Genomic DNA, 16,686 nt, shown 5'->3' with positions numbered 1-16,686 from the left:
GAGGTCTCCTTGCTCGGGGAGGGCCCCCCCCCACGACGCGCGGCCCCCTCTTGTGCAGCTCCCCTGGAAGTCCCTCACCAGCATCATTGAGTACTACTACATGTGGAAGACCACCGACAGATACGTGCAGCAGGTGAGCACCCAGCCGCGCCCCTGCGCCCGCCGGGCAGCCCTTCCCCCGCCCAGGCCCTTGACTCTGTTTCCCATTTCCAGAAACGCTTGAAAGCAGCTGAAGCGGAGAGCAAGTTAAAGCAAGTGTATATTCCCAACTAGTAAGTGCGGCCCCGGCGTGCGCCCCTGGTGTGTCCTCGCCGCCCTGGGGACCGCGGGCTGGGCGGGTGGGCAGTGGCCCCCGGCTAGTACGGGTGTCAGGACTCAAGCCCACGCGACCCTGCCTGCGCTTCCACGCGGAGCCAAACACAGCTCGAGCCAGCCAGAGCTGGGGTGTAGACCGGGCTCGAAGTTCGCTGCAGCCGGCGTCCAGGACTGCAGGGGAGGCTGCCCCCCCCCCCCCCACCTCGCGTGGGTGGGGGCTGCCAGTGCCCAACAGCCTCGCTTCCCTGGGAGCTGTACACCAGCGGCGTGGCGCTCCCGTGACGCCCTCCCTCTCTCCCTTACCCTAAGTAACAAGCCAAATCCGAACCAGATCAGCGTCAATAACGTCAAGGCAGGCGTGGTGAATGGCGCGGGGGCGCCAGGCCAGAGCCCTGGGGCCGGCCGAGCCTGCGAGAGCTGTTACAGTAAGTGCCCGCCGCCCGGCATCGGGGCCCCCGCAGCACTGGGCGCCCTGCACCGTCCCGGGGTCGTGGCGGGCGGGGGCCACTCCCTCCCCGGGAAACCCTCCTGGCGGGTCTGCGGGGTGCCTGGGCCCGCGGCGGGGTGGCTCAGTGGGTGGGCGGGCAACACTGTGTAATGCTCTCTGCCGTCACTGGTTCTGCTTAAGGACCCGTCTATTTCCAACTTTGTTGTCCGTAGCCGCCCAGTCTTACCAGTGGTATTCTTGGGGTCCCCCTAACATGCAGTGTCGCCTCTGCGCATCTTGCTGGACATATTGGAAGAAATATGGTGGCTTGAAAATGCCAACCCGGTTAGATGGAGAGAGGCCAGGACCAAACCGCAGTAACATGGTAAGTGGGCACCCCTCCCCACCCCCACGCATGGCCGGGCGCCCGGCCCATGGTCATGGCGCTGTGTTGGGGCGGCGCGCCCCCTTCCGCAGAGCCCCCACGGCATCCCAGCCCGGAGCAGCGGGAGTCCCAAGTTTGCAATGAAGACGAGACAGGCCTTCTACCTGCACACCACCAAGCTCACGCGCATCGCCCGGCGCCTGTGCCGAGAGATCTTGCGCCCGTGGCACGCTGCCCGCCACCCCTACATGCCTATCAACAGTGCGGCCATCAAGGCTGAGTGTGAGTGTCGTCCCCCCGCCCCCGGCCCCGGGCTCTGTCGCTGCAGGGGGGGCTCACCTGTGGGGGGGGCAGGGAACATCGGGAGTCCTGGCCCCGGGCCCCCCTTACGTGTGGGGCCCCCACAGGCACGGCCCGGCTGCCCGAAGCCTCCCAGAGCCCGCTGGTGCTGAAGCAGGCCGTGCGGAAGCCCCTGGAAGCTGTGCTCCGGTATCTCGGTGAGCCCGCCCCACCCCAGCACAGTGTGGGTGATGTGTGCGCAGGCGCCCGCGAGGGAGGGAGCCAGCCCCCATGCTGCTGCTGCCTGGCGGGAGCGCCCCCACAGCCCCAACCGCTGCCCAGGCCCCTGGCCTGCCTCTGTGGTACCTTGCTCCGCACCAGGCCTGGAGGGGCCCTTGGGGCCTGAGCTGCCGTGGTCCCTGTCCCCCCACCCCACATCCTGCTGCAGCCCAAGGTGGGGGGAGCCCTGGGGGAGCCCAGGATTTGGGTTTGATGCATCCAGGACAGGCGTCCACTGCAGGCACCTGCAGGACGGTTCTTCACCCCCAACCCCAAAGGAAGGTCCACTGCTGCCTGAGCGGCACACACACCTGGTCAGCAGCTCACAGGGCTGGGGGTGAAGGGGGCCCTCGGCCAGCACTTGGCTCAGCTTTACCCACTGCTCAGCCAGCCATTGGCAGCTAGGGCAGGAGGGAGCAGGGCGGCCACTTCGCTGGGCTCAGGGCAGGATAGTGAGCCAGTCCCTCCCAGCATGGAGGTGGCTGACCTTCTGTGAAGGACATTCCAGAACCATGAGCTAAGTGTGTTCTGTGTGGACACAAGTGGATTTGGCGTCATCGGATGTCTAGGCTCTGGATCGTGGGACTGGGCCTTGCCCCATCCTGAGAGCCACCAGAGTCTGGGGAGCCTTGGCAGGTAGAGGCCTGAGCCTGCCGTGGCCCAGCCCTTCGTGGGGCGTGTCCTTGACTGGACCGGCCTGGCTGTTAACTCATCGTCTGGCCAGCGGCCAGCCCCCTGCCATCAACGCCGGTGGCCCGGACCTGGACACCTCTGATGGGCCTGCTTGTTTATGGGGCTGTGTCTGGCGGGCGCCCAGTCGCCTGTGGGGCCCGGCCCTACGTGGCTCTTCCCTGCTCCCAGGACACGCTGAGGGGCAGGACTGGTTGTGTTCCGCCCCGGTGGGCCCCGTGGTCGTCCCCCGTCACGGTGGGGCCTGGGGGGCGGCTGTTGCCATTTGCTTCCCACAAAGCGTGTCCCCCCCCCCCCCCGTGCTGCTCCCAACAGAGACCCATCCCCGTCCCCCCAAGCCCGACCCCGTGAAGAGCGTGTCCGGCGTGCTCGGCGGCCTGACCCCTGCCAAGTCGGCCCCTGTCATCAACAACGGCTCCCCCACCATCCTGGGCAAGAGGAGCTATGAACAGCACAACGGGGTGGACGGTGAGTCTCTGCTGGGGCGGCCAGGTGGGGCCTCCACGCTCGGCCGGTGCGGCCTGCTGGCCCCGGGGTGCCCAGCCCCGTCCCTGCCTCGCCCATGCCTGCTGACCGTGTTCTCTCTCCTCTCTCTCCCGCCGCCGGGCGCTGGCAGGCAACATGAAGAAGCGCCTCTTGATGCCCAGTAGGGGTAAGGCCTGGGGTGGCCGCTGGTGAGGGTGCCGTGCGAGCCCCCGTGCGGTGCCTCTGCGTGCTGTGTTCTTGCGTGCATGGTGCACGGCGGGCGGCTCCGGGCACGCCCATGGGGCAGTCCACGCGGGCCGGGCCGCACCCCGCTCCCCACGCGCCCCCCCATTCCCGTGTCACCGGGCAGAGGGCCTAGTGCTGCCTCACAGGCCCCCAAGTGCTGTGTCCTCCCCTGGGGCCTCTGGCTCATGGGCTGTCCCCTCCTCCCCGGCCCGGTGCCCGGTCAGTGGACTGTCCTCGCTCGGGTAGCCCTGGCGCCCCCGCCTGCCTGTACTCTCCGCCACCGCGCTGTGATCGCCCGCATGCCATCAGCCTCTGCTCCCGGGGCCGCCGTGCTGTGCCTATGGCCCTCCTGTGCGCCCTGCCCGGTGGGGGGGCTTCGGGACCCTGGCCTCTCCGGGGCGGGGGGGTGGGGGGGGTGGGGGAGAGGGCAGATAGGACCGAGTGGTGGGTGTGGTCGGCACGGCCTGGGGAGATACTCAAGGCCCAGGTAAATGTCCAGGCCTCGGCCCCGCAGGGGTGGGGTCCCAGGGGAAGGGACTGAGAGGCTGGCCGAGGGGGCACGGGAAGCAGGTGGGAACCTGCCACCCTCAGGTGCCCAGGCTGTCAGCGCGTCAGGAGCTGGACTCTTGATTGTCCAGACCCATCCACAGTGGCCCCCCCACAATGGATGCGAGGGGCGTCCGTGGGCTCTGAGGCTGCTCCAGAATGAGGTGCTGAGGGAGGGGCGGCCGTGGTGGCAGCGAGGGGCCTGTGGGTCCCAGAAGCTCCGGCTCCCCAGGGTCAGCCTGCGGCAGAATCCGTGCAGAAGGGAGGCGGAGGGGAAGCAGGCCGGAGGGAAGGAAGGGGGAAATGCACTCAGAGCCCCTGGTGATGGGAGGCTCAGGGTCATGTGTGGGCACCCTGACACCGTGGGCCAGCGAGCATGGATGTGCCCAGAGTCCCCTGCCCCTGAGGGGGTGTGTGCCAGGCCCAGGGACCTGCGAGATGGCAGTGGGCAGCGGCCGTCCAGCCTGGCCCAGCCCCTGGATGCTGCCCCGGGCCCCGCCCACCCTTCTGGCAGCCACCCCCACAGCCCTCCAGCCAGGGCCTGCCACCGAGCCCTGCGTCAGCACCAGGGGCTGGCCCGCTCGCCTGCCCTCTGCTGCAGACGCCCCGGGAACCACCGGGTCACGTCCCACGGAAGTGGAAGCCAGTGCTAGTCAGCCGCCGTCTCTGGGCTTGGGGCTTGTTTTGTAAAAAGCTGGTAGCCAGTGTGGTGGATAAGGTTAATTTACTCGTATTCTTCGGTTTTCCACATCGGTATGCTTCCGTGTCTACTTGAGCTGCAGTATGCGGGGCCCCAAGGGCGTCATTGGTGGGCGCACCCCCAGGAGCACTGCGATGGCCACAGCTGGCCCCCCTGAGACAGCACAGGGCCTCCTGGGGCAGTGCCAGACTGCGGGGCACCCTTGGGGCCTTAACCCACTAACCCAGCCCAGCCAGGCACGTCCGCTCCGCACCTACCTTCCTCGGCCCGTGGCAGTGCACGTGCTAACCAACACTAACCGTGTGTTTTCTCTCCTCTGCACCGGTTGCTCTGATAGGCACTTACCTGGGTAAGTAGCACCGGGCCTGGGGGCTGCAGGCCAGGTGTGGCAGCCCCTCCCTTCGCCCTGCCCAGGGCCGTCCCCCCCCCCCCCCCAGCCAGCAGGGGGTTTCCGGGGGGGCTGGCTAGCTGCTTGAGAGACAGCCCTCGGCCAAGAAGCGTATTTGGGAAGAGCTAGTTCTGGAAGGTCTCTGGCAGGACAGGCTCGCATGCTCACACACGGGTGTGTTCCTGTGCTCGTGTGCACGCTCCCACACGCGTGCGCTCACTGCTGCAGGCAGAGCCGGGGAGGCAGTGATGGCCCTGGGGTCACCTGGCTGGGTTCTGGGGGCATGTGGACCACGACCCTAGGACGGTGCCTTCTCAGTTGGAGGCACTGGCAGACACCTGCAGCTCCAGACCCCCAGCCCGTAGGGTGGCAGCGTCTGCTCTGGCCACTTCTAGATGCTTCCATCCGCTCCTCCAAGGCAGCGAGCCCTGGGGTCAGTGAGGGGTGCTTGGAGCCCCTTGGGAAGAAGCCCAGTGCGGCCTGGCCTCCCAGGGTCTGTGCAGTGCTGCCTGAGGAGGGGCCGCCTTGCAGAGGGGGTTCTGGTAGCACGGTGTTTACAGCAGGGCTCGGCGTTGCTCAGCTACTGTGTAAACCAGGCTTCATCTGTGTCAGCCTAGTTGGGCGGGCGGCCTGCGTGCCAGGGAGCGGGCTGTCAGACCCGAGCCTCCTGGCCTTCTGTCTCGAGCCCGAGACGGTGCCCCTCCTACTGGCCAGGCCAGAGGCGGTCCTCAGAGCCCCCAGCAGCTGTGGGATCACCTGGGGGCTGCTTGGGCTGGGCCGGGGCCGGGGAAGGCAGAGGCACCCGTGTCCTCCAGGCGCCCCCTGGGTACAGGCTGTGGCTCCAGGTCTCCCGCCCTTTGGCTGCCGGGCCTCACGTTCCGTTCTTCCTCTTGTCAGGTTTGGCGAACCACGGACAGACCAGGCACATGGTAAGAGGGCGAGCTGGTGACGGGACGGGGCCTAGTAGGACCCCTACCCCTGCACATGTGGGCACACGACGTTTGCTCGCACACCGCTCCCTTGGCAGTCTGGGAGGTGGCCCAGATGGCCAGGCCCGCGTGCCTCCTGCTGGGTGTCGGGGGCAGCGTGCAGTCCCCGCGGTGTCCCCCTCACACCTCCCCCTGCTGCAGGGACCAAGCCGAAACCTCCTGCTCAACGGGAAGTCCTACCCCACCAAAGTGCGCCTGATCCGGGGGGGCTCCCTGCCCCCCGTCAAGCGGCGGAGGATGAACTGGATCGACGCCCCTGATGATGTGTTTTACATGGCCACCGAGGAAACCAGGTGGGGGTCTCCCCGAGGCCGCGGGTGAGCAGGGGGGTGGCCGCCGCACCTTTGTCACTTGGGGGCGTCGCTCTGTCCACAGGAAGATCCGCAAGCTGCTATCGTCCTCGGAGACCAAGCGCGCTGCCCGCAGGCCCTACAAGCCCATCGCCCTGCGTCAGAGCCAGGCCCTGCCGCTGCGGCCGCCCCCACCGGCCCCCGTCAACGATGAGCCCATCGTCATCGAGGACTAGGCGCCCCGCTGCCCCGCGAGGCCACCGCAACCACAGCCCGCCCCCTGCCCGCCGCCCGCCGCCGCCCGGTTTTGGTAGTACCCCCTCTCGCCCCCACTGCAGAGAAACTGCTCCTTCGGGACACCTCGGGAAGAAGTACCGTTTAGCTGCTTCCCAGAATGCCGAGGACTCGTTTTTAGCTTTGTGTTTACTTTTTGGCCGGAGCGGAGCTGAGGAGCTGCCCTGCGCGCCTGCACCGCGCTGCGGGCCTCGCGGGCCGGCCGGAGGTTTTGTTGTGTTCTGTTGAAGGTGCCATTTTAAATTTTATTTTTATTACTTTTTTTGTAGATGAACTTAAGCTCTGTAACTTACATCTGGAATGTTAGGATCGGCACGGCCAGCGGCTGGCCGAGCTGCCTGGTGGGGTTGGCCCCTGGTCTTTTCAAGTAATTTTCATATTAAAAAAAACAAAGGAAAAAAAACTCATAAAAAGAAAAAACCAACTAGCCCTTCCCGTGTTTTCTGTCCCCCGTCCCTCCCCTTGCCTGGGGCTTCCGGCCATCCCGGGCCCGCCAGTGCGCCAGGCCAGGGGCAAAGCCCCCGTGAGCACCGGGGGACCCTCGGCTCTCCTGGCCTCCAGGCTGGGCTGGGGTTTCTGTCGTCTCTCTGCCTCTGTCCCACACACCTGCCTCGTGCAGGGTCTGGCCCCAGGACGCCCTCTCTCCCACCAAGGTCGGGAGAGGGCCCGCCAGAGCTCAGGGCCCTCCCACAGTGGAGCTGAGACCCCTTGTGTCTGGCTGAGACGGGGGTGGGTGGCCCAGACGTGGCCTGGGACCCAGACTGGCAGGTGCGTGGCTCCTCTGGCTCAGCGTGGCTTCCCTCCCACCGGGGCAGCCAACACAGCTGGGTCAGGCCAGCCCACCACCCTGCTCCTGGCACAGCCCTGCCCCAGCTGTCCGAGGATTTCTGCCCAGAGCCGTAGGGCCAACCCCCAGCAGGTGTGGAGTTTCCAGAGTGAGGATTTGCTCAGATTTCAGCAAGTACGTTGTTCTCAGAAATTCTACCTCTGGCCATCCCTCTGCACCCACCCTTGCAAGCCGGAGCTATCTGGCCAGTGGAGAGAGGTGTCTGGGGGGGACACCTCTCAGTCTGTGCCATCCCAGCCCTCCAGCAGAGGGGCGAGCTGGGCCCTCCCTGGGGGGGGGGGCTCCCTCCTCCTGTCTCCGTGAGCTCTGCCTCCTGCCCCCCAGTCCTGCCGTGATGTGTTCACATCTCAGCCAGGGAATTAAAATAGAAACCACTTCTGCTTCCTCGCTGGAGACAGATACGGGAGTCCTGGCTCCTCACCCCCAGCCCGTGATGGGGCCCTGTCAGGTGACAGGCCAGGGTGTTGAAAAAGCAGCCCCTCCCAGCCGATTGTAACCGGCTGGAGTCCTCGTGCCCCCACCCTGCCCCGAGACTGAGTTGTGGTGTCTCAGCAAGGAGCTTTTGCCTAGGAGCCCCTTCCCAACCTTGGGCTCTGAAGACGGGGCAGGGATCTCCTCCCTCCCCAGACACGGGGGATTTCGGGTGCGAGAGTCATCCCCAGGAGCGGCCTGCCTGCAGACCCACAGGGGCTGTACCTCCAAACCCGCCGCCCCCGTCCTGCCCGGGGGTCCCTGCCACAGAGCCAAGATGGTCCTTGGTGCTATTTACCCACGTTGCCAGGACACCACGCCACTACGGCTCCAGGGGACAGACCTGCCCCCACACCTGGCTGGCTGGTTGGCCCCGCCACGGGTGGGCTTCTCTGGAACCCTGCTGTCCCCATCCGTCCTGCTCACTTGGGAGCCTGTCCTGCCCTGTCTCTGCCCCCGCCTGTAGCCCTCTGTGGTTTCAGAGGTGGACACTGCTACTCAGTGTCCGTTGATCCAGAAGAGCCCTGTCACATGAGGGATCTGTCCCCCCACTCTGCCCAGGGGTGCCTGGCCCATTCCAACGCCTTTACTTTGCTATGCCCCATCACTGTCCCCGCAGGGCTGGGCGCCAGGCTCTTCCCACACATAACCTCCTTACAGAAGATACCTGATGCCTAGCCTCAGCAAGGAGTGGGCTGCAAATGCCTGACCTGTGGGGGAGCCCCACGGCTGGCCATCCTGCCCAGGAAGAGAGGACTGCTGAGGCCTCCCCGCCCCCATCTCCTGCCTTGCCTGGCAAGGGGCCAGAGTCAGGCTGCGCACGGGAAGGGGGGCTGGTCAGGCTGGTCAGATCAGGCTGGAGTGGGGGGACCACACGTTTCTGGGCTGTTGTCCTCGCAGGAACAGCAGTGGCTATAGGGTGTGAGTGCAGGGGGTTGGGGGGCCCCAGGGAGCTGGGCCAAGGCAGGGCTGCGGTGAAAGTCTGGGTTCTGGAGATGGTGGTACTGAGACTCTCCTCCAGTGTGCAAATACACCTGACCCCAGGAGCCTGGCCGGTACATGGGGCAGAGGAAAGGGGGGTGGGGGAAGGGGTGCTCAGAGGGAGCTGCCCAGACTGGGTGGGGTCGTTTGGGCTTGGGGTTTCTGTCCACTTGCTGGACTTGAGGCTCAGCTGGGCTGGAGGCCCAGGGAAGAGCTTATTGGGAGGCAGAGCCCCAGGGAGGAGAGGAAGTGGTCCTCCTGGGTCCCCCACCCCAGGGGGGGTAGGACCAGGTTCTTCAGGCCCGGGGATGGAGGCAGGAAGGGGTGGGAGGGGTCAGGAACGCCCCTGTTGGGAGAAGGACTGTGGAGCCCGGCAAGGGGGACCCTGAGTGCTGGCGGATGCCTAGCACTGCCGCTTTGGGGCCTGGAAGCTGGAGGTCAGAGGCCCTGGGCCCCGAGCTAGTGGGTCCAGAGGAGGGGTGCCCACGGCGGGAGTCAGGAGTCGTGGGGAGGGGGGAGCAGGCAGAAGATGGCAGTACCAGCCCACTGGGGCACAGCGCCTGCACAGCGAGCACGCCCGGGCTCTAACCCCTTGCCTACCGCCCCTGGGTGGAGAGCCTGGGGACAGTGCCTTGCGCGCCTGCGGCACGCCCAGGTCCCCTCACAGCGTGGCGCCCTCCCCCTCTCCCGCTTCCAGCAGTTTCTCTCCCGCTGTTTTTGGAAGTGATGGGCGCCCTGCCCTCCACCCACTTAGCCGTCAGCACCATCGACGGTGTCAGGCGGGGGCGGGCGGCGGGGCAGGACCGGGACCGGGCCAGGTGGCCGCGCCCGCCCGGAATCCGGCTCCGATCCCACCGCGCGGCCGTTGCCATAGAAACCGAGCAACAAAGGGACGCGGGGCGGGGCGGGGGGGGGGGGCGCGCAGCGGGGTAGGTGGGGTCCTCCAGGGGTGGGGACCGGGCGCCGAAGCCCGGCGTCCGTCTGCGTGTCCAGGGGCCGGCCTTCCGGGCCGAGGCCCTTACAGCCAGGAATGCCCCGGAACCGTGGGGGCTGCAGACCCCCTCCCGCCCCGCCCCGGCTCCGACGTTGCCATGGACACGGGCGAGGCACAGGCGTCGGGGCGCCTGGCAGGTCGGGCCACCCTCGCGGCCCCGGCAGGTGCGCCCCCGCCCCCGCGGCGCCCCCAGCCGGACCCGGGGAGCGGGCTCCCGAGGCCCCGCCCCGGCCGCGGAGCCAATGGGTGCGCGGGCAGCCGGCGGGCGGGGCGGGGCAGCGGCGCGGTGGCGGCGGCGCGGAGACGGGCGCGGGCTGAGGGCGCGGGCCGACGGGCGCACCGACCATGGCCTCCAAGTGTCCCAAGTGCGACAAGACCGTGTACTTCGGTGAGTGCTGGGCTGGACCAGCGTCCACCGCCCTCCGCCCGTCAGCCCCCGGCCGCAGAGCCTCGCGCCCCGCCCCGGGATGCGCAGTCCCGGGATGCGCGGCCCCGAGCCCGGCCCGCCGCGCTGCCCACGCGGGTGCGGCCGGAGGGTGGAGCTGGACGAGGTGGGGGCAGCCACGCCCGAACCCCGCAGCGGCCGGTGGGGCCGGGCGGGGGTGCGCGATCCTCGGGATGAGGCCGGGTTGGGGGTCAGGTTGGGGGTTCGCCGGGGCGGAGCGGGGAGGTGTCGGGCGGGGCGCACTCACGCTGTGGGAGCCTCCCGTTGCGCTCCTGCTTTTCACGGCCCTTCTCCGCGGACACGTGGCCGGGACAGCGTGGCCGGGAGCAGTGACCCCTCCCCCCCAACCTCCAACTCGACCTCTGCCCACACCGGGCCAGGCCAGATATGGGCTCTGTCTGGACTCAGTCCATGCGGGGGCGACCTTGGCCTCTTAACTCCTGCGTGTCCCAACGTGCTCCCTTGCTTGGCGGGAGTTTCCTCCAGGACTTTCTTGTGGGTGGGGTGGGATGACAAGCGGGGCCCCACAAGCGTGAAAGGGCACTGGAGCCCAGGTGGCCGAGCACCCCTGCCTCCTCAAGGTCACAGCAGCCCGGGACTGGAGGGGGCAGCAGGTCTCTGCCGATGTGCCCCCTGGGTATGCGGCACCCCTGGCGCTCACTCCGGGTTGTCTGGCTTACTCCGCCACTCTCTCTCCTCTTGGCTGATCCTCTCCCGGCTCTGCCCCCCCTGATCCTCCCACTAACACCCTCAATAGAGGGGCACACAGTGTCAGAAGGGTGGGGGCAGACAGGGGACCCTTCCCTGGTCACTGTGGGAGCAGTCGTCAGTGTCTGGTATGGGGAAAGGCCAAGGTGAAGGAAGCCACTTGGCTTCCCTGCTCACGGGAGGGAGAAGGAGGTGGACGGTTGTTTGCTGTTCCCAGAGGGGAGGGACCGGATTTGGCCTGGAGTGCTTCTGGCCTGGCTGGGAGCCTAGGGGCTTCCGGCTGCCTCCCCAGGAGCTGGCCCAGTCCTCGGTCCCCATCCCAGAGGGGGCTCATCCCTGCAAGGCTCAGGGGAGGGGACAGCGCTAGGGTCCTCCTGCCAGCGCCACTGCCCACGAGTCTGCCCCCAGCCAGGACAGCTCAGGGCTCTCTAGGGCTGGGGCCGGCAGTCCTGTGGACAGCCTGGAAAGGGCTTCTGCCTGCTTGGGCGGTAGCTGGCTCCCAGCAGAAAACAAAGGCAGCTCAGACTCTCGGCAGGCTTCTCTGTCCTGGGCAGAAGGCGCTAGCGGAGGGCGGGGCGGCGGAGGGAGCCTTTGGGCTGGGATCCTGCCCATCCCCCAGTCAGGCACCTCTTCCCCCTCCCCGCCCCCCAACAGCAGCCAACACCCTTCAGCAGAGTGGAACCTGGGCCAGGACACCCCAGAATGACCTCAGAATGCCTTGCCTTTGTGTCCTTAACAATGGTGCAGCCCAGTGGGGAACCAGCTCCCTTCTAAGCCGATAGACCCAATCAATTCTTTCTTCCCAGTTGGGCTGGTAATGTGCGGCCATCTACCCACCCAGTGGGTCTCAGGGTCCTTCCCGTGCCCCCGCATGGCTGAATGCTAGAGCTAGCCAGTGCAGCATGGCTCTGGCCACCCTGAGCTGCAGCTGCCACGGCCGCTGCTGGCCAGCAGGAGCCCTGGGAGAGGGTGCGGGGCTGCCAGGGGACCCAAGCCCGCCTTGGACATGGGAGGGGTGGCTGACCAGCCTGTCCCAGCATGCTTGGGTAGAGTGGCCATGGGGATCTAAGCCCGTGCTGCCTCTGGGAAGGGAGTGGGGGCTGGGTCCTGGAGGCTGGCCCTGGCCTGGCTGGGCCCAGCAGGTTCTGCCAGGGCTGTGGGGAGCCAGCACCCAGGGCCCTGAGCCTGGGCCACCAGCAGCAGCACCCATGGGCCTCTGGGGGCGGGGAGTGAGCTGGCCAGACCCTCCTGCCCACTCTGCCGGGGCCCTCGGGGAAGCCTGGCTTGCAAACTCTCTGTGAGGGGACCAGAAGATATCTGCTGGTCCTTGGCCTCCTCTTGGGGCTCTGCCAGGGTGGCAGGGGCCCAGCGCGCCTGACCTCCTCCTCCCTGACGCTTCTGCTCAGGCCCCTTCCCTTCGGAATTCCGGCTTGGCTCCAGCCTTTCTTCCTGCCCTCTCCTCCACCACCCTTTTCCTGCTGTGCTCTCCTGGGGAGGCCCCCCACACTTCCGTCCTTTAGGAGGTGGCCCAGTGAGCCGGCGGGGTGGTGGCGGGGAGGCTGGGGGGGTGGTGACTGGGCCCCTAGCAGCTGGAGGCAGTGGGGTGGGGGTTCTCAGGGCTTATCCCGAGGAAACCGAGTATAGGCAGGTAGGCATTCTACCCCATGGGGTGGGAGGGCACGGCACTAGTCCCCCTACAGGGGGCCCCCCGTTCCCCTCAGCGGTGGGCTCTGCCAACTCCTTTAGGGCCCGATTAGGAGGGTTCAGGAATCTGCGAGGGAGGGCCAGGTGTGTTGAATGGGAAGCAGGTGTTTGAGGTGTGATGCGGAGAGGACTAACAGGTGCTCCAGCAGGGATCCTTGGGGTGGGAGGGTGACCGAGACCCAGCAAGAGAGCAGGCACCCTGAGGGGCAGAGGGCGTGCAGCGGGCGCTGGGGGTTCCTGTGTGGGGTGGAAGGAGGGGTGAGGCGGCTGCCATGGGAGGGCTCTGGGCCCTGGCCCTGACTTCCCCTCCTGCCCCCAGCTGAGAAGGTGAGCTCTCTGGGCAAGGACTGGCACAAGTTCTGTCTCAAGTGTGAGCGCTGCAACAAGACGCTGACCCCCGGGGGCCACGCCGAGGTGAGCCCCCTCCCCTGGGGCTGGGGGCGGGGAGCAGGGCTGTGGGCAGTGGGCCAGCCCTCACTCGGTGCTCCTCTGCCCAGCACGACGGGAAGCCGTTCTGCCACAAGCCGTGCTATGCCACGCTCTTTGGGCCCAAAGGTGAGCTCGGTCCCCCTCCTCAGCCTGAGAACTGGCAGCAGGAGGGCACCAGGAGGGGCGGCCAGCGTGCATCCTGGACCCACACAGCCCCCTGGCCCCTTCTCCCCCTGCCCGCTCTCGACCCTCCCCCGCAATCCCTTCCACCCTTGAAATTCTAGTACCCTCCATGCCCTTCTCAGAAATCTACCCGGCCGGCCGGCACCCTCGGGGTGGGGGGTCCTGACCCTACAGAGTGGGCTGTGGAGGGCCCTTTTCTGAGAAGGCGGATGGGGTGTGGGGGCTGGGGGTGGGCGTGGCCGCTGGCCACCCCTCCCCCCACCACAGCGTTTAGCTCCCCACAGGTGTGAACATCGGAGGCGCGGGCTCCTACATCTATGAGAAGCCCTCCGCCGAAGGACCTCAGGTCACTGGCCCCATCGAGGTGCCTGTGGTCCGGGCTGAGGAGCGCAAGGCCAGCGGTCCTCCCAAGGGGCCCAGCAAAGGTGGGCTGGGCTCGGTGTGGGGGAGGAGGGGCGTCCTTGCGGCCGCGCCCTGACTCGGGCTGCCACTCGCGGTGTTTCCTCCAGCCTCCAGCGTCACCACGTTCACGGGGGAACCCAACATGTGTCCTCGCTGCAACAAGAGGGTCTACTTTGGTGAGTGACTCCGCCCCGCAGCAGCCCCTGGGGGGTCTGCCCGGGAGGGTCCCCAGCTTCACCGTCTCACCCCCTTCCCAGCCGAGAAGGTGACCTCCCTGGGCAAGGACTGGCACCGCCCGTGCCTGCGCTGTGAGCGCTGTGGGAAGACACTCACTCCAGGCGGACACGCGGAGGTGAGGGGCGGGAGCGCCCGCGCCCTGGTGGGGGCAGGGCTGCGCGCGCGCGTGCGCGCGACCCGCGCGCGCGTGCTGCCCCCTGGTGGCCAGAGTGGGGGCCCGCGGGTGCACAGATGCTCCGAGGCCCCTCCCTCTCCACCGGGAGAGTGGGGCGGGGAGGGGGCCTGGGGGGGCTGGGGGGGAGGACTGGAGTCCCCGCTCAGTCCCCGTTCTGCCCCCAGCACGATGGCCAGCCCTACTGCCACAAGCCCTGCTATGGAATACTCTTCGGACCCAAGGGTGAGTGTGGCTGGGAGGGCGGGGGCTCGGGCGCCCTGACCCCACGGCGCCCCGCCACCTTGCGCCTTTGTCTGCAGGGGTGAACACTGGAGCTGTCGGCAGCTACATCTACGACAGAGACCCAGAGGGCAAAGTGCAGCCCTAGGCCTGCAGCAGCCCCCGCTCCCAGGGGCATGGGCCCATCCGCCCCCTGCCGGCCCCTGCTCCGGAGCCCACCGCCTGGCCCCGTGAGGGACAGCAGCTAGCTGTCCCGTCCTCCTCGGCTCGTCCTGCCTTGCAAGCCCAGGGCCTGCGTGTTGTGGGGGAGGAGACCCCGCTGGGCTGTCTCTAGACCAGGCCCGCCCATCCCCGTTTCTCTGGCTGTGTCTGCCTTCCCCCCCGCCCCCCCCCCCCCCCCCGCCCCTGATCCTCTTTTGTGTCTTCATGGCTCTGTGTCCGCATGGACCCATGTGTCCCTGTGTGTCCCTTGTGTGTGTGTCTCCGTGGCCCTGGGTGGGTCTCTCTGGGGTGGCCATCCCTCTCTCCCCTCCTGCTGCCCCAGCCCTGCCCCACAGTGTTCTTTCTGCTCCCCTTGCCGGTGAGGGCCACAGCCATGCTCTTCACGGTGTTGCTTGGGCCGACTGAGGGTGTCCCTGCCAGGAGCCCGCCGCCCACGTCCCACACCCACACTGCCTTGCAAGCGCTTGTCTGACACCCTCACGTGGCTCACACTAACCTGCTGAGACTGTCAATAAAAGGTTCGAGGACTGGGGGGGCCGAGCGCTGTGTCTCTGGTTGTGGGATGGATGTGAATCCAGGACAGCATCTCTTGGGCCATCCCCAGATGCTCCCGACACCTGGTGGGGGTGGGGTCCTGTTTCCAAGGTGGGCAGGGGTGGGTGGGAGGCAGGGAAACTCTGGTTTGGGCTGTGGCACCAACACTAAGTTGGAAAGGCAGCTGAGATGGGGACCAGGCCACGTAGAGGTGGGAGCATGGCAAGCGCTCTGGGCTTGGGGTCCTGGTCCCCAGAACTGCCAGGAGACGCCTGGATCTATCAGAGACCCACGGCAAGGGAGGGGTCAGCCTCGGGAAAGAGCCCAGGGCCTGGCACGTGGGGGACGGGGCAGGGGGCCAGAGGAGGGGTCCTCTTCGGGAGAGCAGGGAGCTGGGCAGTGGTAGGCAGGGACAAGGTGGGCCTTCAGTGCAGAACTGAGCCCGGAAGTGCAGTGGCTTGGATGGGGGAGGGGAGTGGTCAGATGAGACTGGTCTCCGTGCTTCAGCACTAGCGGGGGCAGAATGCGGGCAGTCTGAAGGCCAGGACGTGAGGCTCGAGTGCCCCTGTTCAGGTGCTCCCGCCTAACCAGTGTCCCCGTGTCTGGGTCTGCAGTGATAATGGAGTCACCCCCAGCCTCCCCAGGCAGTCCCGGCTCTGCCCTTTGAACCAGGACCCCTTGGCTACTGCCAGGAGCCCCTCCTCACGGCCTGTTCCCTTTTATCTGCCGCTCCTGGACAACCCACCAGAGGGCGTAGCTTCTCTTTCTTGGCGCTGGGGCAGAAACCAGGCGGACCCACCCTGGCCCTTCCGGGTTCATGTACCCTGCTCCCCAGGACCAGCTCCCTGTGCCCCAGCCCCTGGCACTGGCCCCTCCCTGGCCCAACCCCCAGTCCACTGGCTCAGACCTAGCCGAGCTGGATGCAGTGGCCATTGTCCTGCAAACAGCCATCCGTGTCCCTGGGGGTGGATCGGCTGGCTCCAGTGTCCAGCGACGCCAGGTCACCTTCCTTCTAGGCAGTCCAATCCAGGTGCCCACTGTGGGCAGCAGTGTTTCCTCCCAGCTGGCCAGCCTGGGAATGCAGCCAGAATGTGCTGGGCAAGTGGCCTGCGGTGGGGGGGGGGTGGGTACGACACTGGAGCAGGTACCCCAGGGGCAGCCAGCGTCCACCCCAGGCAGGTACGGGCACTTGGGGCAAGCTCAGCAGAAAGCCGCCACCTACGGCCAGGCCTGAGTTCCTGGTCGGGGGGGACATTTGGGGAAGATTCCAGACTTCCTGAGCACAGGCTGCCCACCCTAGCTATGGTGTTGGACGGGAAATTCCTGCCCCCTGCTGCGTGGGGAGCTGCTAAGGGCACAGCTCGGGCCCTCCCTCGGGAGCCTCCAGTGGAAACTATGTGGGGAGGAGACGTGGTAGGCAGCGCGCCCTTTCCCCAAACCCAGAGCGGCCGCGGCCTCTTGTGGGTGAAAGCCCGCTTGGCAGCGCGGGGTGAGGGGCAGGGATCGCCTCAGGGAAGACGAACCCCGGCCCCGCCCGGGACACAGTGCGCCCCAGCCTCCGGCGCTGGCGGGGGAAGGCGCGTCCCATTTCCTGCGGGCCGAGGATGACGCGCTGCCTTGTTTGTGTCCCAGCGGTTGCCATGGAAACCGGGGCGGTGCCGCTCCCCTGGGTCGGGCGCGCATCGCTAGGCGTGTCGGTGGGACAGCCCGTGCCGCTGCGCTGCCGGGACCACCTCGGTGGCACCAGCTCCAAGACGCCCCGACAAGGCAGGTGCCTCCTCCGACGCCCGCAGCCCCCGACGCTCCGGCAAGTTGCAGGGGTCGCGGGAATGGGCCTGTGTG

General features: G+C 67.4%; 2 protein-coding genes across 12 annotated transcripts in view; both read left to right on the top strand.

Moving 5' to 3' along the window:
• Nucleotides 1–6,710, top strand: part of MTA1 (metastasis associated 1) — a 33,411-nt gene extending 26,701 nt beyond the window's left edge. For 2 of the 8 annotated variants that reach the window (XM_027571153.1, XM_027571157.1), the window contains 12 exons: nt 59–133; nt 214–272; nt 625–740; nt 976–1,127; nt 1,220–1,409; nt 1,535–1,624; nt 2,691–2,843; nt 2,992–3,027; nt 4,670–4,681; nt 5,618–5,649; nt 5,851–6,002; nt 6,085–6,710. In XM_027571153.1, coding sequence (XP_027426954.1) covers nt 59–133; nt 214–272; nt 625–740; nt 976–1,127; nt 1,220–1,409; nt 1,535–1,624; nt 2,691–2,843; nt 2,992–3,027; nt 4,670–4,681; nt 5,618–5,649; nt 5,851–6,002; nt 6,085–6,235 — 1,218 coding nt within the window. In that variant the 3' untranslated portion in view covers nt 6,236–6,710. Of the gene's footprint in view, nt 1–58; nt 134–213; nt 273–624; nt 741–975; nt 1,128–1,219; nt 1,410–1,534; nt 1,625–2,690; nt 2,844–2,991; nt 3,028–4,669; nt 4,682–5,617; nt 5,650–5,850; nt 6,003–6,084 lie in introns of those variants that run through there. The other 6 variants (XR_003515792.1, XM_027571154.1, XR_003515790.1 and 3 more) reach the window with 6 other exon arrangements.
• Nucleotides 6,711–9,514: 2,804 nt separating this feature from the next.
• Nucleotides 9,515–14,850, top strand: CRIP2 (cysteine rich protein 2). Of its 4 annotated transcripts, none has more exons than XM_027570875.2 (8): nt 9,515–9,750; nt 12,763–12,857; nt 12,941–12,998; nt 13,340–13,480; nt 13,565–13,633; nt 13,715–13,809; nt 14,016–14,091; nt 14,169–14,850. In XM_027570875.2, exons 1-8 carry the CDS (start codon nt 9,684–9,686, stop codon nt 14,234–14,236), a joined length of 669 nt encoding a protein of 222 aa, XP_027426676.1. In that variant the 5' UTR covers nt 9,515–9,683; the 3' UTR covers nt 14,237–14,850. The 4 variants fall into 4 exon arrangements, with proteins under 4 accessions (XP_027426676.1, XP_027426677.1, XP_027426679.1 ...); XM_027570876.2 differs by having other exon boundaries at nt 9,523–9,750; nt 14,034–14,091; XM_027570878.2 differs by lacking the exon at nt 9,515–9,750 and adding an exon at nt 9,823–9,974 and having other exon boundaries at nt 14,034–14,091.
• The last annotated feature ends 1,836 nt before the right edge of the window (nt 14,851–16,686 follow it).

Source organism: Zalophus californianus, chromosome 6, assembly GCF_009762305.2.
Source record: "Zalophus californianus isolate mZalCal1 chromosome 6, mZalCal1.pri.v2, whole genome shotgun sequence".
Classification (NCBI taxonomy): domain Eukaryota; kingdom Metazoa; phylum Chordata; class Mammalia; order Carnivora; family Otariidae; genus Zalophus; species Zalophus californianus.
The sequence above is the reverse complement of the archived record's forward strand: the minus strand, read 5'-3'. Positions and strand labels throughout refer to the sequence as shown.